Raw genomic sequence first — 21,212 nt, 5'->3', positions numbered from 1 at the left:
CTGACCTCCATAATGGAGTATGAACCAACCTAAGTAATAGTGAAAGAACTGACCTCCATAATGGAGTATGAACCAACCTAAGTAATAGTGTGAGAACTGACCTCCATAATGGAGTAAGAACCAACCTAAGTAATAGTGTGAGAACTGACCTCCATAATGGAGTAAGAACCAACCTAAGTAATAGTGTGAGAACTGACCTCCATAATGGAGTAAGAACCAATATAAGTAATAGTGTGAGAACTGACCTCCATAATGGAGTAAGAACCAACCTAAGTAATAGTGTGAGAACTGACCTCCATAATGGAGTATGAACCAACCTAAGTAATAGTGTGAGAACTGACCTCCATAATGGAGTAAGAACCAATATAAGTAATAGTGCCAGAACTGACCTCCATAATGGAGTATGAACCAACCTAAGTAATAGTGTGAGAACTGACCTCCATAATGGAGTATGAACCAACCTAAGTAATAGTGTGAGAACTGACCTCCATAATGGAGTAAGAACCAACCTAAGTAATAGTGTGAGAACTGACCTCCATAATGGAGTAAGAACCAACCTAAGTAATAGTGCAAGAACTGACCTCCATAATGGAGTAAGAACCAACCTAAGTAATAGTGTGAGAACTGACCTCCATAATGGAGTATGAACCAACCTAAGTAATAGTGTGAGAACTGACCTCCATAATGGAGTAAGAACCAACCTAAGTAATAGTGTGAGAACTGACCTCCATAATGGAGTAAGAACCAACCCAATAGTGTGAGAACTGACCTCCATAATGGAGTAAGAACCAACCCAATAGTGTGAGAACTGACCTCCATAATGGAGTATGAACCAACCTAAGTAATAGTGAAAGAACTGACCTCCATAATGGAGTATGAACCAACCTAAGTAATAGTGTGAGAACTGACCTCCATAATGGAGTAAGAACCAACCTAAGTAATAATGCAAGAACTGACCTCCATAATGGAGTAAGAACCAACCTAAGTAATAATGCAAGAACTGACCTCCATAATGGAGTATGAACCAACCTAAGTAATAGTGTGAGAACTGACCTCCATAATAGAGTATGAACCAACCTAAGTAATAGTGAATAGTGAGAACCAATTTCCAAAATAGAGGAAAAACTGACCTGTGTAACAGTGCGAGAACTGACCTCAATAACAGAGCGAGATAAAACTTCAGGAACAAATCTGAAGTAGACCTCCATGATACAGCAAAAACGGACCTCCACAGTATAGGGAGAACGGACCTTATAGAATGAGAACCAATGTGAATAAGAAGAAATAACCTGATTATAGGGTGTGAAGTGAACCTCGGTAATACAGTGAGAACCAACCTCCCTTTGGCTTCTCTACCAGATCGTACAGAACCTGTCGTTCACATTTACATCATGTGACATTATTATTTTTCCTGCTGATTCTCCAGGTTCTCTCATTCTGGATGCCTGCTCCGGGGGTCACTTACTTTCTGACGTGATGCCAGGTGCAGCATTACTTTTAGGCTTCTTAGTTTTTGTTATCTTGGTTTTATCTGAAGTATCTGAAACAAAACACAGAAAAATTCTGAGCAGAACACATACAAAGCAAGCGGCATGGACAACAATGAAGAATCAGGTGATATTACATCACGAGGGAACGTCTGACAGCTGGAGAGATCAGCGGTAATCCTCCGGCCTGGCATCATATTCTCACAGGTGCCCCTGTCACTCCAGGACATCACCCCTAACCTCGTGCCTGGGGCAGATGGTGACATCACATGACTGGAATATCCACACACACTATAGGTGACTACAATAGACAGCGTGCAGGTATGGAGGCAGTCCTATGTAAATAAAGCTCAATCACTAAAGAGGTTCTCCAGGCAAACTTAACTTGTCCCCTATCCACAGGGTCATGTGTCGTAGCCGCAGCTGTATTCATAACAAAGCAGCAGGGGGAACCGAGACCTGTCCCCTTTTCTGTGGATAGGGAACAAGTTCATTTTGTCTGTATAACCTTTTTAAGTTAAAATTTTTTATCATTTTCAAAATTTACAGTTACAGGAATCCTGACAAGCTGAATAGTCTAGACTGATCAAAATGATGACAAAATAAATCTATTAGAAAAATGTAACTGTAAAAAGCTTCATTTTCAGAAGACTGCACAGGCCCTTTAAGAATTGCACCACGCCTGCATGCACATCGGTGGTTACAGGAGCGGAACATGGGGCCATCCAGGACAATTTGCATCCAAGATTTAAGTGTCACTGTGTTTAAAATAAAACAAAAATTTTAATACATGAAAGAAGGATTTGATCACCAACCGACCAGCAGGACTCATAGAGCTGTCAGTGTCTCTATAAGAAGCTCCTCCTCCTCCACCCTCTTACCTGGATTACTTGCACCTGTGTCATCTCATCACCTGTATAATATTCACATGTCCACACACTCATCACACTCTAACCTCTCCATCATGGCCAAGAGCTGTCTGAGGACACCAGGGACAAAATTGTAGACCTGCACAAGGCTGGCATGGGCTACAGGACAATAGGCAAGCAGTGTGGTGAGAGGGCAACAACTGTTGGTTCAATTACTAAAGAATGGAAGAAACATAGGATAACTTCCTCAGTCTGGGAATTCATGTAAGATCTCGCCTCATGGGGTAAGGAGGATTCTGAGAAAGGTCAGGAATGAGTTCTGTACTATACAGGAGGACCTGGACCTGAATAGAGCTGGGACTGCAGCCTCATAGATTACTGTAGTATCACACTACACCATCATGGATAATAATCCTGACACACAAGGTCCCGCTGCTCACACCAGCACATTTCCGGTGTGACCTCACCAATGACCATCTGGATGATCTAGAGGAGACATGGGAGAAGGTCGTGTGGTCAGATAAGATGAAAATGGAACTTTTTGTTATCAATTCCACTCGCCATTTTTGGGGAAGAGGAAAGATGAGTACAAAAAGAAGAACACAGTCCAAACTGTGACGCATGGAGGGGAACTTAAGGGGGAGGGTGCATTTCTGTAAAAGGGGCAGGGCGACACACAGCCGGGACAACTAAGGAGGAAACCCACAGCCGGGACAACTAAGGAGGAAACCCACAGCCGGGACAACTAAGGAGGATACCCACAGCCGGGACAACTAAGGAGGAAACCCACAGCCGGGACAACTAAGGAGGAAACCCACAGCCGGGACAACTAAGGAGGAAACCCACAGCCGGGACAACTAAGGAGGAAACCCACAGCCGGGACAACTAAGGAGGAAACCCATAGCCGGGACAACTAAGGAGGAAACACACAGCCGGGACAACTAAGGAGGAGACACACATCCGGGACAACTAAGGAGGAAACACACAGCCGGGACAACTAAGGAGGAAACCCACAGCCAGGACAACTAAGGAGGAGACCCCCAGCCTGGACAATTAAGGAGGAAACACACAGCCGGGACAACTAAGGAGGAAACCCACAGCCGGGACAACTAAGGAGGAAACCCCCAGCTGGGACAACTAAGGAGGAAACCCACAGCCGGGACAACTAAGGAGGAAACCCACAGCCGGGACAACTAAGGAGGAAACCCACAGCCGGGACAACTAAGGAGGAAACACACAGCCGGGACAACTAAGGAGGAATCCCACAGCCGGGACAACTAAGGAGGAGACCCACAGCCGGGACAACTAAGGAGGAAACCCACAGCTGGGACAACTAAGGGCGAAACACACAGCCAGGACAACTAAGGAGGAAACCCACAGCCGGGACAACGAAGGAGGAAACCCACAGCCGGGACAACTAAGGAGGAAACCCAAAGCCGGGACAACTAAGGAGGAAAAACACAGCCGGGACAACTAAGGGCGAAACACACAGCCGGGACAATTAAGGGCGAAACACACAGCCGGGACAACTAAGGAGGAAACCCACAGCCGGGACAACTAAGGAGGAAACCCACAGCCGGGACAACTAAGGAGGAAACCCACAGCCGGGACAACTAAGGAGGAAACACACAGCCGGGACAACTAAGGAGGAAACCCACAGCCGGGACAACTAAGGAGGAGACCCACAGCCAGGACAACTAAGGAGGAAACACACAGTCGGGACAACTAAGAAGGAAACACACAGCCGGGACAACTAAGGAGGAAACCCACAGCCGGGACAACTAAGGAGGAAACACACAGTCGGGACAACTAAGAAGGAAACACACAGCCGGGACAACTAAGGAGGAAACACACAGCCGGGACAACTAAGGAGGAAACACACAGCCGGGACAACTAAGGAGGAGACCCACAGCCGGGACAACTAAGGAGGAAACCCACAGCCGGGACAACTAAGGAGGAATCCCACAGCCGGGACAACGAAGGAGGAGACCCACAGCCGGGACAACTAAGGAGGAAACACACAGCCAGGACAACTAAGGAGGAGACACACACCTGAAAGAAAATCTTTGGAGAGAGCTGGAACTCAATGGTTCCCCCAGCGACAGCCCCGAAACCTGATAGATGTACATAAAATTTATATGGAGGAGGGGGACACAATCCCTGCAAACCTGGTCAAGACCTCCAGGAAACGTCCGACCTCTGTAACTGCAAACAAAGGTTTCTGCACCAAATAGGAACTTCTCTTCTTCTATTGTATCAAATCCTTATTTCATGTAATTAAATAGTGAATAATTAAGTATAAATCCTACAATGTGATTATCTGGAATATTCTATAGATTCTGTCTCTCACAGGTTAAAGTTACCGACCAGAAATATGACCTCCCTCTCCATTCTATGTAGGTGGGAGAATGTGCAGTATCAGAAACATATCATATATTATTTCCCCCACAGTATATAATGTGCAGTTACTGGTGGTTGTGTGGACGCCCCTGGACAGCCTGCGCCCGCCTACCCCCCCCCTGCGCCCCCCCCCCCCCCCCCGCCCCGGCACTCACCTTCTACAGTCACATTACAGGTGCACTCTGCTTTTCCTGCTAAATTCTCTGCTACGCATTTGTACTGCCCCTCGTCCTCAGGGAAGGTCTTCTCAATGGTGAGAGAACACAGGGAGCCTAAATAAAATAAAAGGGGACACACGTCAGCACCGGTGCCATGCAGAAACCAAACCTTCACAGACTGGTGGCAGAGGAGACCCAGACACAGCTCAAACGTGGTACAGCAAGCCCTCTATAAGCAAGCCACAGAAACAATCGCAGACTGACCGTATCACATACGAAAGGCTTAGATACATGGCTCAGCAGTATCACACATCATACGACTATATACAGCAGCTCAGCAGACTGTTTCACAGGAGATAGGATTGTATACAGTAGCTCACCCAGCAACATTACACATAATAGGCTTAGATACAGCAACTTACAGTATTACATATATTGGGCTTAGATACAGTACCTCAGCAGACTGTGTAACTTATAAAGAGATTTTATGTACTCAGTAGACAGTATCAGATATGATGAGATTAGATACACCACCTCAGAAGACAGTAACAGATATGATGAGATTTTGAGCCACTTGACAGACATGATGCGCTTAGATACACAAGCTCAGCATACAGTATCACACAGCAATTCTGTAGGTATCACACAAACTACTGGCTTAGATACAGCAGCTTAGTAGACAATATTACAAGATAGGCTCAGATACACTATGAGTTTCTTGGGACAGGTGAACCTCATGCGAATCATAAATAATAATATCACTAATGTAATGATCAGGGTTTGGATACGTCTGAGCGCCCGCCCACCACTGCTGCATCTCTTAGTAGTTGTTTACTGGACACAGACAGACACTCTTAATCTTGCTGACTTGGACAGGAAGCACTGATGTCTATGAGGGGTCCCCAGGGGGAGACCAGTCGACAGCCAAGATGAGAGCAGCAGGCTGGGAGTTGTAGTTCCACACTCGGTGTCGGTGATGCTGTGCACTACCAGGACCGGTTATCAGACATAAGGAACCCATTCCACCAGATAAGCATCGGGACTCACATACTTAAGCCTTTCATGTTGGGCTGGAGTCCAGATCTGTCCTTACAATCATCTGGTATTTCCTCCGCAGGGACCACACTGACACCAAACACAATTCCCCGAAGCCGAGGGAGCACAAATGTCTGATTAACCCTCTAATGTCTGCTCCACAACCAGAACCTACGGACCAGGTTGTGATCGTGGATTAGTCATAGGGTGTCCATATCCCGAAACCTATGAGGGCGGATGGTTAGGAAAGGAATGTGAGTGTGTGTATATATATATATATATATATATATATATATATATATATATATATATATATTTTTTTTTTTTTTTTTTTTTAATTTATTTATTTATTTATTTTTTTTAAAGTATATATCACATTGGCTGTGTCTGCCTCATGTGATATAGTATAAATTAATATAATCCAGTATATACGAAACAATAAAGTATCCAAGTACCTAAAGTACGTGACAGATATGGACAAAAGCCAATCATAACAGCTAGAATGAAAGCCTCCAATCCTTACACTGCAGTCTGTACCCAGAGAACACAGCACTGACATCTCTAGCAAAGTTATAAAGGTTGTATCTCCTATAAGAGCCTTAAAGGGGCTGTCCAGTGCTACAAAAACATGGCCACTTTTGCATCGCTCTTGTCTCCAGGTTGGATGCAGGTTTTAAAACGGAGTTCCACTGAAGTAAATGGAGCTTAATTGCAAAACACACCTGAACTGGAGACAAGAGAGGGGGAAAAGTGGCCATGTTTTTGTAGCACTGGATCCTGAGTTACATCCTTTATTTCTTTTATTAAAATTTTAATAAACATAACAATAAATAAATACAGAAATAACATACCATATCTAACCAGAACAAAACAATAAATAGAAACATTACCAAAACAAATGAAACCATAACATAAACCACCGGTCCATCCCTGCACTCATTCCTCCACACAGACAACCCATATACCTACATACAATATCTACACACACAATATAAACAATTTTAGCTAAACATATTAATAAACTATATACACTACTATATACAAACCTATATACACTACTATACACAGTACACCACAATATACTATACACCTATATAAATAACTAAATGTGAACTCCCTGGCCCAGTTGCATTGTGCACAACCTAATACCACAGACATAATTCTACTCAACCCAACACCAACTAAACAAGACATCATTACACAAATAAACTAAAACGAATCAAGACACGATACAAAATAATAATCTACAACTTCACCTTAGTGTATTTATAGAGAGTATTATACAGTGGCTCATAGTCCTGTCGTACAGAGTACCGCTGTCAGTGACGGTATATAGCTAGGAGTACCGCTGTCAGTGACGGTATATAGCTAGGAGTACCGCTGTCAGTGACGGTATATAGCTAGAAAGTTTGGTGGGTAAGGATAGTGATATAGGAGAAGGGTTGGTAGGTTTGGTAGGTAAGGATAGTGATATAGGAGAAGGGTTGGTAGGTAAGGATAGTGACATAGGAGAAGGTTTGGTAGGGAAGGATAGTGATATAGGAGAAGGGTTGGTAGGTAAGGATAGTGACATAGGAGAAGGTTTGGTAGGTAAGGATAGTGACTTAGGAGAAGGTTTAGTAGGGAAGGATAGTGACATAGAAGAAGGTTTGGTAGGTAAGGATAGTGACATAGGAGAAGGTTTGGTAGGTAAGGATAGTGACATAGGAGAAGGTTTGGTAGGTAAGGATAGTGACATAGGAGAAGGGTTGGTAGGTAAGGATAGTGACATAGGAGAAGGGTTGGTAGGTAAGGATAGTGACATAGGAGAAGGGTTGGTAGGTAAGGATAGTGACATAGGAGAAGGGTTGGTAGGTAAGGATAGTGACATAGGAGAAGGGTTGGTAGGTAAGGATAGTGACATAGGAGAAGGTTTGGTAGGTAAGATAAGTGACATAGGAGAAGGTTTGGTAGGTAAGGATAGTGACATAGGAGAAGGGTTGGTAGGTAAGGATAGTGACATAGGAGAAGGGTTGGTAGGTAAGGATAGTGACATAGGAGAAGGGTTGGTAGGTAAGGATAGTGACATATGAGAAGGTTTGGTAGGTAAGGATAGTGACATAAGAGAAGGGTTGGAAGGTAAGGATAGTGATATAGGAGAAGGTTTGTTGGGTAAGGATAGTGACATAGGAGAGGGGTTGGTGGGTAAGGATATTGACATAGAAGGTTTGGTAGGTAAGGATAGTGACATAGGAGAAGGTTTGGTAGGTAAGGATAGTGATATAGGAGAAGGGTTGGTAGGTAAGGATAGTGACATAGGAGAAGGTTTGGTAGGTAAGGATAGTGACATAGGAGAAGGTTTGGTAGGTAAGGATAGTGACATAGGAGAAGGGTTGGTGGGTAAGGATAGTGACATAGGAGAAGGGTTGGTAGATAAGGATAGTGACAAAGGAGAAGGTTTGGTAGGTAAGGATAGTGTCATAGGAGAAGGGTTGGTGGGTAAGGATAGTGACATAGGAGAAGGTTTGGTAGGTAAGGATAGTGATATAGGAGAAGGGTTGGTGGGTAAGGATAGTGACATAGGAGAAGGGTTGGTAGGTAAGGATAGTGATATAGGAGAAGGGTTGGTGGGTAAGGATAGTGACATAGGAGAAGGATTGGTAGGTAAGGATAGTGATATAGGAGAAGGGTTGGTGGGTAAGGATAGTGACATAGGAGAAGGTTTGGTAGGTAAGGATAGTGTCATAGGAGAAGGGTTGGTGGGTAAGGATAGTGACATAGGAGAAGGATTGGTGGGTAAGCATAAAGACATAGGAGAAGGGTTGGTAGGTAAGGATAGTGATATAGGAGAAGGGTTGGTAGGTAAGGATAGTGATATAGGAGAAGGGTTGGTAGGTAAGGTTAGTGACATAGGAGAAGGTTTGGTAGGTAAGGATAGTGACATAGGAGAAGGATTGGTGGGTAAGGATAGTGACATAGGAGAAGGGTTGGTAGGTAAGGATAGTGACATAGGAGAAGGTTTGGTAGGTAAGGATAGTGACATAGGAGAGGGGTTGGTAGGTAAGGATAGTGACATAGGAGAAGGGTTGGTAGGTAAGGATAGTGACATAGGAGAAGGGTTGGTAGGTAAGGATAGTGACATAGGAGAAGGTTTGGTAGGTAAGGATAGTGACATAGGAGAAGGGTTGGTAGGTAAGGATAGTGACATAGGAGAAGGTTTAGTAGGTAAGGATAGTGACATAGGAGAAGGATTGGTGGGTAAGGATAGTGACATAGGAGAAGGGTTGGTAGGTAAGTATAGTGACATAGGAGAGGGGTTGGTAGGTAAGGATGGGGACATAGGAGACGATTTGGTAGGTAAGGTTAGAAACATAGGAGAAGGACTGGTAGGTAAGGTTTGCTGTTGCTGCTGATACAATAGGCAATAGGGTTGATGTTCCTGGAGGTGTCAGTAATATGGACAAGGATTTATCATTACTAGATATGTGATCCAAATAATGGAAACTGCAGCTCAATGTTTCCAAATGTAGAATAATGTACTTGAGGAGGAGGAGGAATCCTCTATCCAAGTATCATATCAGCAGCTCTGTGTTAGCAAAGACTTCAGAAGAGAAGGATTTAGGGGCAATAGGATTTACCAGTGCAATAAGGTGGTAGGGAAAGCTGTATTATATTTATATATATACTGGGCTATATACAGTGGTCCCTCAACATAAAATATTAATTGGTTCCAGGACCACCATTGTATGTTGAGACCAAAACTCTATGGAAAACTGGTAATTGTTTTTGGACCCTCGAAATCTCATCCCATAATGAGATAAAAATAAAAAAAAAATTAAAGGAAAATAAGCAGCTAACAAATATGGATAAAGCAAGTCCTTACATACAACAATCAGAAAGAGTGACTGGAAGCTGTAAATAATTTTCTATGTAGACGACGGGAGTGTTTTAAGGGTCCTGTACAGATCACACAGGGTCCCAGAAAAATAAAATAAAGCCGCCCTCACCTGGTGCCCAACAGAGCAGACACACAGCAGTACAGGACATGTAGTATCACACTATACTGTAGAGAGGAGATACTAGACACACACAGCAGTACAGGACATGTAGTATCACACTGTACTGTAGAGAGGAGATACTAGACACACACAGCAGTACAGGACATGTAGTATCACACTGTACTGTAGAGAGGAGATACCAGACACACACAGCAGTACAGGACATGTAGTATCACACTATACTGTACAGAGGAGATACCAGACACACACACACACAGCAGTACAGGACATGTAATATCACACTATACTGTGGAGAGGAGATACGAGAAAGCCAACCAGTTCCGGCACTTCACTAACACTGGCGTTTTACTGGTAAAATGGCCAGTTTCATTGGTTGATCATCTAGTTTTTCACATGTTCCGCAGATCCTGACCATCTGTAGCAGTGTATGTTGTATGTTGCCAGTTACGATGGTCCAGAAAGGAAAGTTGTATGTTGAAAATATTGTATCCTGAGGCCATTGGAAGCTGACGGACCACTGTATATACACATACATAAAAAATTGTATGCTGGGCTGTGTATATATATATATATATATATATATATATATATATATATATATATATATATGGTATGCAGGGCTGTATATATATATATATATATATATATATATATATATAATGGTATGATGAGCTGTATGTATTTAATGGTATTCTGGGCTGTATGTTTATATACATATACAGTGGTACCTTGGTTTAAGAGTAACTTGGATTAAGAGTGTTTTGCAAGAAGAGCTCACAGTTACTGATGTCCTTGCAGCCCTTGCTTAGATGGTATACTTTACCTATCCACGCCCCAGGGCTGCTGCTGGGGTCCGCTTCTTCCCGGGTCCCGCACGCTCTAGCTTCAGAGCAGCCTGTCAGCTGACAGGCCGCTTAGCCAATCACAGGCCACGGTGGTCCCGGCCTGTGATTGGCTGAGTGGCCTGTCAGCTCAGACAGGACGCTCTGAAGCTAGAGCGCGCGGGACCCGGGGAGAAGCGGACCCCAGCAGCAGCCCTGGGGCGTGGATAGGTGCACGGTCGGCGCCCGACAATTATAGGTTTTAACCTATATCAACGATCAGCCGATGACGCCGATCATCGGCTGATTGTTGTCTTTATTACACAGAGCGATAATTGGCCCGAATCGGGCCGATTATCGCTCCGTGTAATAGTACCCTTACACTCAGCTATACACACTGCTGCTATAATGTGCCTGCACTCACTCAGCTATACACACTGCTGTATAGAGAAGTTTCTGTCTCTGTCCACCTGCACAGCTCTGTGATTCTCACTTCCTGATTGGTCCATGATGAACACACCCCTTCCCCATTGCTGTCATGTGACCACACAGACCTCTGGCAGCAGCCCTGCTTCTCTATTCTAGCCTGTTGTACTATGCTACTGCATTATGGGTACCTGCAATTCCATCCTGTATCTACAAACTGCTGCTGTGTTATCAGGGTTATGCAGTTACTATACATTATATATCACATGCTGATTGCTATACTGTACAGTAACTTATATATCACATATCCAGCTGCTGTGTTATCAGGGTTATGCAGTTACTATACATTATATATCACATGCTGATTGCTATACTGTACAGTAACTTATAATATCACAGACTCAGCTGTTTCTCATTGTTTGCTTCATCTGTTTTACATGTTATTCAGAATAATAAATAATTATTTTTGGGGTCTGGAACCAATTGTCTGCATTTCTATGATTTCTTATAGGAAAATTCGTCCTGGAACGAATTATGCTCATAATCCGTACCCCGCGTACCCCGATCCAGGTGTACTCCAATATAAATTCAAATATGCGGCAGCACTCCAAAAGTCCAAGAAAAAAGTGAAAATTTATTGACACTCCATGCAAAAAATACAGCGACGTTTCTGACTGCACTCCGCAGTCTTTTTTCAAGCTTGGGTCCAAAGACGGCTACAAAAATGGGGGATGGTGTGAGATATAAAACATATCATAGACAGTTAAAGGACTAAATAAGGTTCAGGAGGAAAGTGTTTTTAGGGAAAAAAAATTAAATTCAAGAACAAGAGGACACAAAGAGGTTACTTGGGGAACAATGTGAGAAAAAAATTACTTTACTGAAAGAGTAGTAGATACTAAGAACAAACTTCCAGCAAATGTGGTTGGTAAATCATAATAACAGAATGTAACCTGCCTGGGATATACATATATCTATCCTAAGATAATAAGAAATACTAACAGGGCCGACTAGATGGAGCAGGGGGCTTTTTCTATTAAAGGTGAATAGCTGAAGGGAGTGTGTGGACTCCTCGCTGATAAGATGGCATCAGGACTTTATCCTGTGTAAATCATTGCACAAGAGACAGTGATAGTCTCTACTGTTAGAATGTTAGAAGCCCCATCATGATGCTCCGCCATAAGTGATGGGGCTCTCAGCCACCATGGGAACCAGCGCAGTGACATGTGGCCCTCAGGGGACGGTCCGACTCTCACACATTAACCCCATGTAGACAGGCTGGCCTCCGCCTCCCACCCTGACCCCGCTGACCCCTTCCTGCCCACAGTTCTGAATGTGAGAACCGAGATTCTAATCCCTGACCTCCCATTGCAGCAGCTCTCCTGACACACTGAGACGACACCTCCAGCAGACACAGGCCGTCTGGCAGCCGCTCCAGCTATTAAACATCCCAATTTATGATATAACTTTACTGTGGGAAAAAGCGGATTCCCAGCCAGGAAATGAGAAACGGGGTCCCAGCAGCATCAGTGACAACACTGGGGCCCCTCATATCCTGCCAAACAGTGATCCATATCAATAACGCCCTATAGATCAATCAGCAGACCACAATGAGAGCCACAGACTATCACCACATACACTGAAGCTGCTGCTGGCCCTTTCCCAGTTCTCTAACTTTTTCATAGACCAACACGTTACAGAGCTGAGCGTTTGCTACATTGTATCCAGTCACTACTGCTCTAAACAGCCTGAAAACTGATACATTGTAGCCGAAATGATATAAATGATATAATGTAACAAACTATCAGGAGGGAGAGGGGGGAGAGGGGAAAGAGAGAGAGAGAGAGAGAAAGGAGAGAGAGAAAATGAGAGAACGATAAAGGGTGGGGGGAGATTACTTAGGATACATTGTAACAATCCCTCAGCTGTGCTTGCAGTGTTTGCATTTTCCCACTCACTGACAGCAAGCAGCTGAACCTTCTCATTACACAACTATGACACTTAAATAAAACTACAAGAAAATCAATGACTGACTGCAGCAAAACTAATGCTGCGTTTACACGAAACGATTTGAGCGATAAATGTACCGTGTAAACACCGCAAATACGATGAGCGAGAAATCGTTCATTTTGATCTTTCAACATGTTCTTAAATTATAAAAACCAAATCGTTGCATCAAAATCGTTAAACTATCGACTGGGCGAATTATCGCTCCGTGTAAACGTAGCATTAGAAACTGCAATCAAACAAATCCCACCATCACAGATACATGGTCAGGAGAGAAACACCAGGGTAACACTCTCATAAAAGGGACACTCTCATAAAAGGGACGGTCTCTTACCAGAGGGCACTTTCACATCCCAGGGACACTCTCACCTGTGATATATTCTTACACAAGAGACCCTCTCACCTCCCAGGGGCCCCGATACTAGTAATACATGCTAAACCTAGAGACACTCTCACCTGTGATACACTTGTACACCAGGGACCCTCTCACCTGTGATATACTCTCACCCCAGGGACACTCTCACCAGTGAAATAGTTGTACGCCAAAGGTACTCTCACTCCCCAGGGACCCTCTAACTCCAGTAATACACTTTCAACCTGGGGACACTCTCACAACAAGTGCAGTCATTACCTTCCTGAGTGAGCACAATGAACTTGGACGACTTTATGACTTTTCCATCAAGGGTCCATGTGATGGTTGGCGGGGGCTCTGAGGTGACCCGGCACTGTAGAACCAGCTTCTCTCCATCCACCAGCTTGGCATCTTGTAGGAGCTCGGAGAACACAGGTGGGGACCCTGCCGCACTTGTCTGGTTCTCCACTTCTCCATCCACTACAGACACACAGTTCTGCTCCACCATCTCCTCCTTGGCTGCAGGTTTGGCATTCTCCACAGTGGAGGTCTTCGCAGCATCCGTCTTGACCAGGGCTTTGGCGTTATCTTCAATGGCCGCAGGTTTTAACTTCTCCTCCCTCATTGGGGGCTTTGCTTTTTCCTGGTTGACGGCTGGTTTGGCGTTTTCCTCCTTGGTCAGGGGTTTCACCTTTTCCTGGTTGACGGCTGGTTTGGCGTTTTCCTCCTTGGTCAGGGGTTTCACCTTTTCCTGGTTGATGGCTGGTTTGGCATTTTCCACCTTGGTCAGAGGTTTCGCCTTTTCCTGGTTTGCCGCTGGTCTCATGCTCTCCTCCTTGGCTGACGGTTTCTGTTTCTCGTCCTTTAGGGCGGAAGGCTTGACTTTTTCTTGGGTGAACAGAGACTTTAGCTTCTCCTGATTCACCACTGGTTTGGCGATTTCCTCCTTGAACGCAGGTTTTGGCTTTTCGTCTTTGAGCAGTGGCTTGACTTTGGCGTTTTCTTGTGGCTCAGTGCTGTTGGCATTTCCGTTCTCTGTCGGCACTTTCTTCTTATTTCCTAACACTGACCTAAAGTCAGGGGTGGCTGGTTTTATCGGAGTCTTTTCCACTACAGGTGGCTTGGAGACAGGGGTCTTTTTTCCCAGTACCGATCGGAAATCCACCTGCTGCGGGCTGTTGCCTTTGCGCTCATCCTCTGACAAGGCCTTGGGCTTGACCGGTCGCTGAAGGTTGGCCCTGAAGTCCATTTGCTCAGCTGAGACGTCCTTAAGGTTCTCCTCGGAAACGGTTCTGGTGGTCACCTTCTTTCCCAGGAGATTCCGGAAGTCCAGCTGCTCGGCTTCTTGCTGACGGAGTTTTTCCTCTGAGTGTTCCTTAACCTCTACTCTTCTTTTGAGCACGCCTCGGATGCTCTCTTGATTGCCAGCTCTTTGGGTCAGCCCTCCACTCCTCAGTGCATCGTCAGGTTCACATCCATCTCTTTCTGAAAAGCCTGGCTTCTCCCTTTGCCTGAAGTGTCAGCGAGAGAAAAGAGAAAGAGGCACTTAGGGAGGTTTGGCTTCCCAATCAAACAATTTGTGAGCGAGGAAAAGAAGTCCTAGGGGAGGAGAGTGTGATGTGAAGGAAGCGAGTCCATCGCTTTATTGCATCAGTGATGACTTCAGTGACCTTATAAGGGAAGCAGCCAAAAAAAATGATCTCCCTGCCGGGCCCTGCTGTCTCTGGATGGGTCACATTTGGGGGATTAGAGGCTCATGGGTCTGGGAGGGAAGAGAATTAGCAGAGCAAAAAATAGCAGCCGTCCGTCCTGAGAAGCGGCGCTGACTTACTGTGTGAGCGCTGTGCCTGCTGCCACTGCCGTGTCCTCCTGCAGCATCACAGACACCTGGCAGCTGCATTCACCCACCACGTTCCTGCAAACAAAGGGGGGGAAATTTTTATCCTGGGGAAAAACAATTAAACGCGTCAGAAAATGTAACTAAAAGTTTCTCTCAGCCACCTAACAATAGGGCAGTTTATTCGCAGCCCTGACTTGTAGCTAACACCCCGGGACATGTACACGGCTCAGTCTCTATTCCAGAGCAGCAGAGCTCCATGTTCCCGTCCAGATGGCAGAAAACACGCAGGATGTGAAAAATGCAGAAACTTAATTTATTTATTTTCTCTTGTGAAACTCCAGTTGTGTGCAACAAAGTGGGAGACGTGCCCAGGGAGGAAGGGGTTAACCTGGCGGCCAATAGGTTGTTTCTGGGAAGGAGTTGGAACTAATTCTGTTCTTTTTGGTCCAGAGCGGAATTAAATCTTAACGTCACTCAAAACCTAAAGATTCAGGGGGTGACCGCAGTTAACCCTAATCACTGGAGAACAGAACAGAATGCTGAGATATGAGGAGCTGTTTGCAGGCTGTAGAGCTGCCAGTGACATGAAGGGAACATTGTGGCCACTGGGGAATCTCCTCCACCGACCAGCGCTAGAACGGCTCTGCAGGGTCAAGAGCCAAAAACTAGACTGTATCCAACCCTGCACCCCAGGCAGATAAATCCTGCAAACAGCCACTCAAATCTCAGTTTTCAGGACCCTAAAAGTTTGGCATGAGGGGGAAAATTTTATAGGTATGTGTTCTGTGTGTAGATATAAAGGGATGAGCCTGTGTCACTGCTGATGATAGGAGCCGGACAATTTCATGCTGCTATATCCAGCAAAGTGTTCAGTCCCTGAGATGCATGATAAAGACCTGCCTAGAAGGAGCCGAGCGGCTTTAATCTATCCTTGTATGCAGGGGATATGGAGCTTTGTATAAAAGCTGTAATAAAAATAAAGAATCAACACATAGTCTAATATGGTGTTCAAGGGATTGCCCAGAATAAGACATGGCTGCCTTTTGCCAAAACAGGTTGTATACAGTGTAAGTAGGTAGAGTAGCACTCCAGAGGTGGGGTGGTGCACGTGGTAGGTAGATAGAAGAGTCTGGCACTCACCAGTAGATTTGCTTATTTATTCAAGGGCAGTATGCATCAATGTTACAGACAGGACATGTTTCGGCCAAGCATCGCCTTCATCAGCTTAGTTATAAGACTAAACTGTTGAAGGCGATGCTTGGCCAAAATGCATCCTGTCTAACATTGATGCATACTGCACTTAAATAAATAATCAAATCTACTGGTGAGTGCCGGACTCTTCTATCTACCGTATACAGTGTTGCAACTCAGCACAATCCACTTTAACACAACTAATCTGCAATTCCAGTCCCAACATGTGAACAGGTATGGCGTTAGTAATCCTGGACAACTCCTTTAAAGAGGTACTCCAGACAAAAAAAGTTACAAAGATTTGTAATCTACTTTATAAAAATCTTCAGAAAGTTATACAGATTTGTAATTATCTTCTATTTAAAAATCTCCAGTCTTCCACTACTTATCAGCTGCTGTATGTCCTACAGGAAGTGGTGTATTCTTTCCAGTCTGACACAGTGCTCTCTGCTGCTACCTCTGTAATTGTCAGAAACTGTCAAGAGACTCTGGCAACTAATTTTACTGCATAAAGTATATACCTCAGAATGTTCCAGATGTAAAATGAGCGAGGCAACATTATTACACATGGTATGGGAATGGAGGCAACTACAAGACTTCTGGATGCGTGTCTTGGAGATAGTATTTAGGGTACACTCTGTAACCATGCCAACCGATCAAAAGGCACGTATTATCGGGGATCTCCCAAGTATGGATGAGAATGACATTGTGGCCGTGCAAAGAATTGTATATCAGGCAGGCAAAGTGACAGTGTCCCAATGGATCCAGGCAAATCCCCCAAGTGTTCAAGAATTTATCACCAATATAATCAGAATGGAAAAAGAGTGGGGACGTAGATACGCCAGGTTTACCTACAGGAGCTTTATGGGAAAGTTGTAGGAATCCCATTCAAATCATCGCTAAACCAGGTGATCAATAAACCCTAATGGATAGGGACTATATATATAAGTAGGGCCTCTCTGGAAAATAGCACTGATGACTGGTCACCCTCTACACCCTATGTCATTTTGGGGAATTATTAATTATTTTATTGGTTATGGACAATACTATGTAACCATTGATGCAATTATCATTGTTATCAGTGTTATTCTTCCTTGGTGTTTTTTTTTTGTTCTCATCTTTTACTGTTACGTGAAAAAAAAATTGTGAAAACAAGTTAATAAAAATGATCTGATTTATAAATGAACTGTCCAGAGCAGCCGCAAAACCCCATAAAAAACCTCTTCTGCTCTGGACAGAGGTGGCAGCAGAGAGCACTGTGTCAGACTGAAGAGAATACACCACTTCTTGCAGGACATACAGCAGTGGATAAGTACTGGAAAAATGGAGAAGTAAATTAAAAATTTGTATAACTTTCTAACACCAGTTGATTTGAAAGATTTTTTTCCTCCGGAGTGCCCCTTTAAGTGGCCTGTCTTAGCTCTTTATTTCTTTTAGTGCATGAATGGAATAACAGAAGTACAGTGAGGACTGACACACAGACAATCCAGCAGCAGGTGTTGTTCCCAATGGATATTTGCACTCACATAATCTTAGTGGAATAGAGAAACCACTATTTCCAGGTAGTTTCAGGGAAACTGATTTGCAAGACTCAAACTCTAACTTCACAACCTGTAAAATCAGACTCAACCAATTCAATGTCCTGATACAGCAGGGATGGAGAGCCTTTAGCCCTCCAGCTGTTGCAGAACTACAACTCCCATCATGTATGGACAGTCATAGCTAAAGCTTCGGCTGATAAGGCTTGATGGGAGATGTAGTTTTGCAACAGCTGGAGGGCAGAAGGTTCTCCATCTCAGCTGCCATTTGGTTATTTAGGTTATCAAGCTCCATGTATCTCAGCTTCCTGGACCTCTGTGACACTGGCAGATAAGGGATCTTGGGGGTCTTCAGTGTTGGTTATAACATGTGATGGATCACCGCTGACCACAGCAAGAAAACAGCTTCATGTTTAGGGTCTTTATACGTTTCCAGAATTGCCCCCCCTCCTCCCCCCTTCACATTCAGTAAAGTTTTACTCAGCCCCTGAATTTTCCACTGTACGAGAGCAGCTCCGCATCCTGAGGAAAGTCTCCCCCCCCCCCCCCACCCCCGTTCTCGTTTATATTAAAAACTTAAAAGTGTCACCATATATGGTGGTGAGAAGGTATTCGTGTCTGTGCAGAGGACATGCCTCCGGGCCCATGCCTCCGTCACAGGGACCAGCACCTCGCTCCCTTCAAAGAGATACATTCAACATAATGGATCACTAATGTTTTATCGCACTCACAGACGGAGGCACACGGGGCAGGCGGAGACGCGCACAATCAATACCATATTAAGATCTTTTCCAGCAGATTCTCCAGCCTGAGAGTACAAGCCATGAGGAATCTGAGCGCTGTATATATCCAGGGTGAGGGACTCCGCACTGGAACTATCAGTCCTGATACCAGCTGAATAGCCGCATATTCATATACAATTATCCTGAGCGTCTCTTATGGCCAGTGAGACCTCTGCAATGTGGAAGGAAATAGACGTCTTATTCTCTTACTAAAGGGGTTGCCCTGTTTTGGTGGCCCATGTTCTCTACATGGCCCCTCCCCTTTCTTCCCACCTATGAGCAGCTGACTGAAGCCCCTCCTACTAGGATTTTACAAGATCAATGTCGGGCATTACTATTAATGGCATAGATACCATACAGTCAGGATTTAAAAAAATGGTGTCAGAAAGTTATATAGATCTGTAAATACTTTTACCTAAGAATCTCCAGTCTTCCAGTACTTATCAGCTGCTGTATGCACTGCAGGAAGTGGTGTATTCTCTCCAGTGTGACCCAGTGCTCTCTGCTGCCACCTCTGTCCATGTCAGGAACTCTCCAGAGCAGGAGAGGGTTTTTTTGTTTTGTTTTTTAAAGATATTTTATTAAAGATTTTTTGTTATAACAATACAGGCATTAAATTTGCAATGTGTCAGACTGGAGAGAATACACCACTTCCTGCAGGACATACAGTAGCTGATAAGTACCGGATTAATGGAGAGTTTTTTTGAAGAGAAGTAATTTACAAATCTATATAACTTTCTGACACCAGGTGATTTAAACACTTTTTTCCCTCTGGAGTACTGCTTAAAGTCTCTACATGAAAACAATGATTCTTCCCATTCACTGTCAGGAAGCAGATCTAAAAAAAAAACTTTATTTACTATAATTTACAATAAATATCACTGCATTATGGCTCCGACAAAATGATAAAAGGTATACATACGCCCTTAAAGGGCTAGTTCCATCTCTAAAAATCACATAATATCACTATAATATGTCATCACTTTGTGACTGGTAGGGGGTCCGTTCTCTGGGGCCCCCACTGATCCTCAGTATGACGGGTTTACAGTGCTGATTTTGTGCTGAATCTCCTTTTCCATTAGACGCCAATAGACAATGCTGCTAAGCTGAGATCAGAGTTACATTTTAAGTAATGTGAGCTGCAGTGTAAAGGGGGAAGATACAATGCAACAACTAAAGCCTGGACAGTGGCCCTAGACCGGGTCACCAATCAAATCTATGAGGGGGCAAAACCACCCAGGTCATCTGGTGGGCTCTTATTGGATGCCATGTGCTAATCACAAGGGGCGCTATAACAATCAGTCAGTAATCCCTTACTTCAGTCGGATTTGATACATCCCGGCGTCTTCCTCTTGAATGTTTCTCAGGATCAATGTGAAGACGTCGTCATTCTGCAGGACCTCACAGTCGGTCAGCTCTCGTCCATCCTTCATCCAGTGAACTTCGGGGAAGGGATCTCCGGCAATGGCGCAGGACACCAGCGCGCTCTGTCCAGCCGCTAACACCATAGATTTAGGTTTACTGATGAACCAGGGCTGAGTCCCCTCCTGTGGCTCTAAGATACCAAGAAATCACATCAGATACAAGACACATTATCCCTGTACAGCAAATGTCCAACAAGTATAAGAGAAGATGCTGCAAGACGCTACACAATACAGAGGAAAACCTTCCCAGAATGCAGTTGAAAGGGCTGTTCTGTGTATGGAGCATTATAGCTAGAGATGAGCGAACCTCGAGCATGTTCGAGTCCATCCGAACCCGAGCATTCGGCATAGCGGGGGCTGCTGAACTTGGATAAAGCCCTAAGGCTATGTGGAAAACACATACATGTATTAATGTTTTCCAGACAGCTTAAGAGCTTTATCCAAGTTCAGCAGCCCCCGCTATGCCGAATGCTCGGGGTCGGATGGACTCTAACATGCTCGAGGTTCGCTCATCTCTAGTTATAACGTATTGTGCACTGCACTATTCTACTTAGCATTATAGCGGGTATTGTGCACTATTCTACAGAGCATTATAGCGGGTATTGTGCACTACTCTACTGAGCATTACAGCCGGTATTGTGCACTATTGTCCTGTGTACTGAGCATTATAGGCGGTATTATGCACTATTGTCCTCTGTACTGAGCATTATAGCCGGTATTGTGCACTATTGTATTGTGTACTGAGCATTATAGCCGGTATTGTGCACTATTGTCCTCTGTACTGAGCATTATAGCCGGTATTGTGCACTATTGTATTGTGTACTGAGCATTATAGCCGCTATTGTGCACTATTGTACTGTGTACTGAGCATTGTAGTCAGTATT

The 21,212-nt window shown here is 44.4% G+C and overlaps 1 protein-coding gene across 2 annotated transcripts in view; it reads right to left on the bottom strand.

Annotated features, from left to right (window-relative positions):
- Positions 1–21,212, bottom strand: part of MYLK (myosin light chain kinase) — a 121,025-nt gene that overhangs the window by 39,016 nt on the left and 60,797 nt on the right. Inside the window, exons 14-18 of one of the 2 annotated variants that reach the window (XM_069982454.1) lie at positions 20,222–20,459; positions 15,385–15,468; positions 13,833–15,064; positions 4,912–5,028; positions 1,466–1,540 (exon numbers count right to left, since the gene is read on the bottom strand). In XM_069982454.1, coding sequence (XP_069838555.1) covers positions 1,466–1,540; positions 4,912–5,028; positions 13,833–15,064; positions 15,385–15,468; positions 20,222–20,459 — 1,746 coding nt within the window. Of the gene's footprint in view, positions 1–1,465; positions 1,541–4,911; positions 5,029–13,832; positions 15,336–15,384; positions 15,469–20,221; positions 20,460–21,212 lie in introns of those variants that run through there. The other variant, XM_069982453.1, reaches the window with a different exon arrangement.

Source organism: Dendropsophus ebraccatus, chromosome 9 (assembly GCF_027789765.1).
Source record: "Dendropsophus ebraccatus isolate aDenEbr1 chromosome 9, aDenEbr1.pat, whole genome shotgun sequence".
In the NCBI taxonomy this organism is placed as follows: Eukaryota; Metazoa; Chordata; class Amphibia; order Anura; family Hylidae; genus Dendropsophus; species Dendropsophus ebraccatus.
Note: the sequence above shows the minus strand (reverse complement) of the source record. Positions and strands in the feature narration are given on the sequence as shown.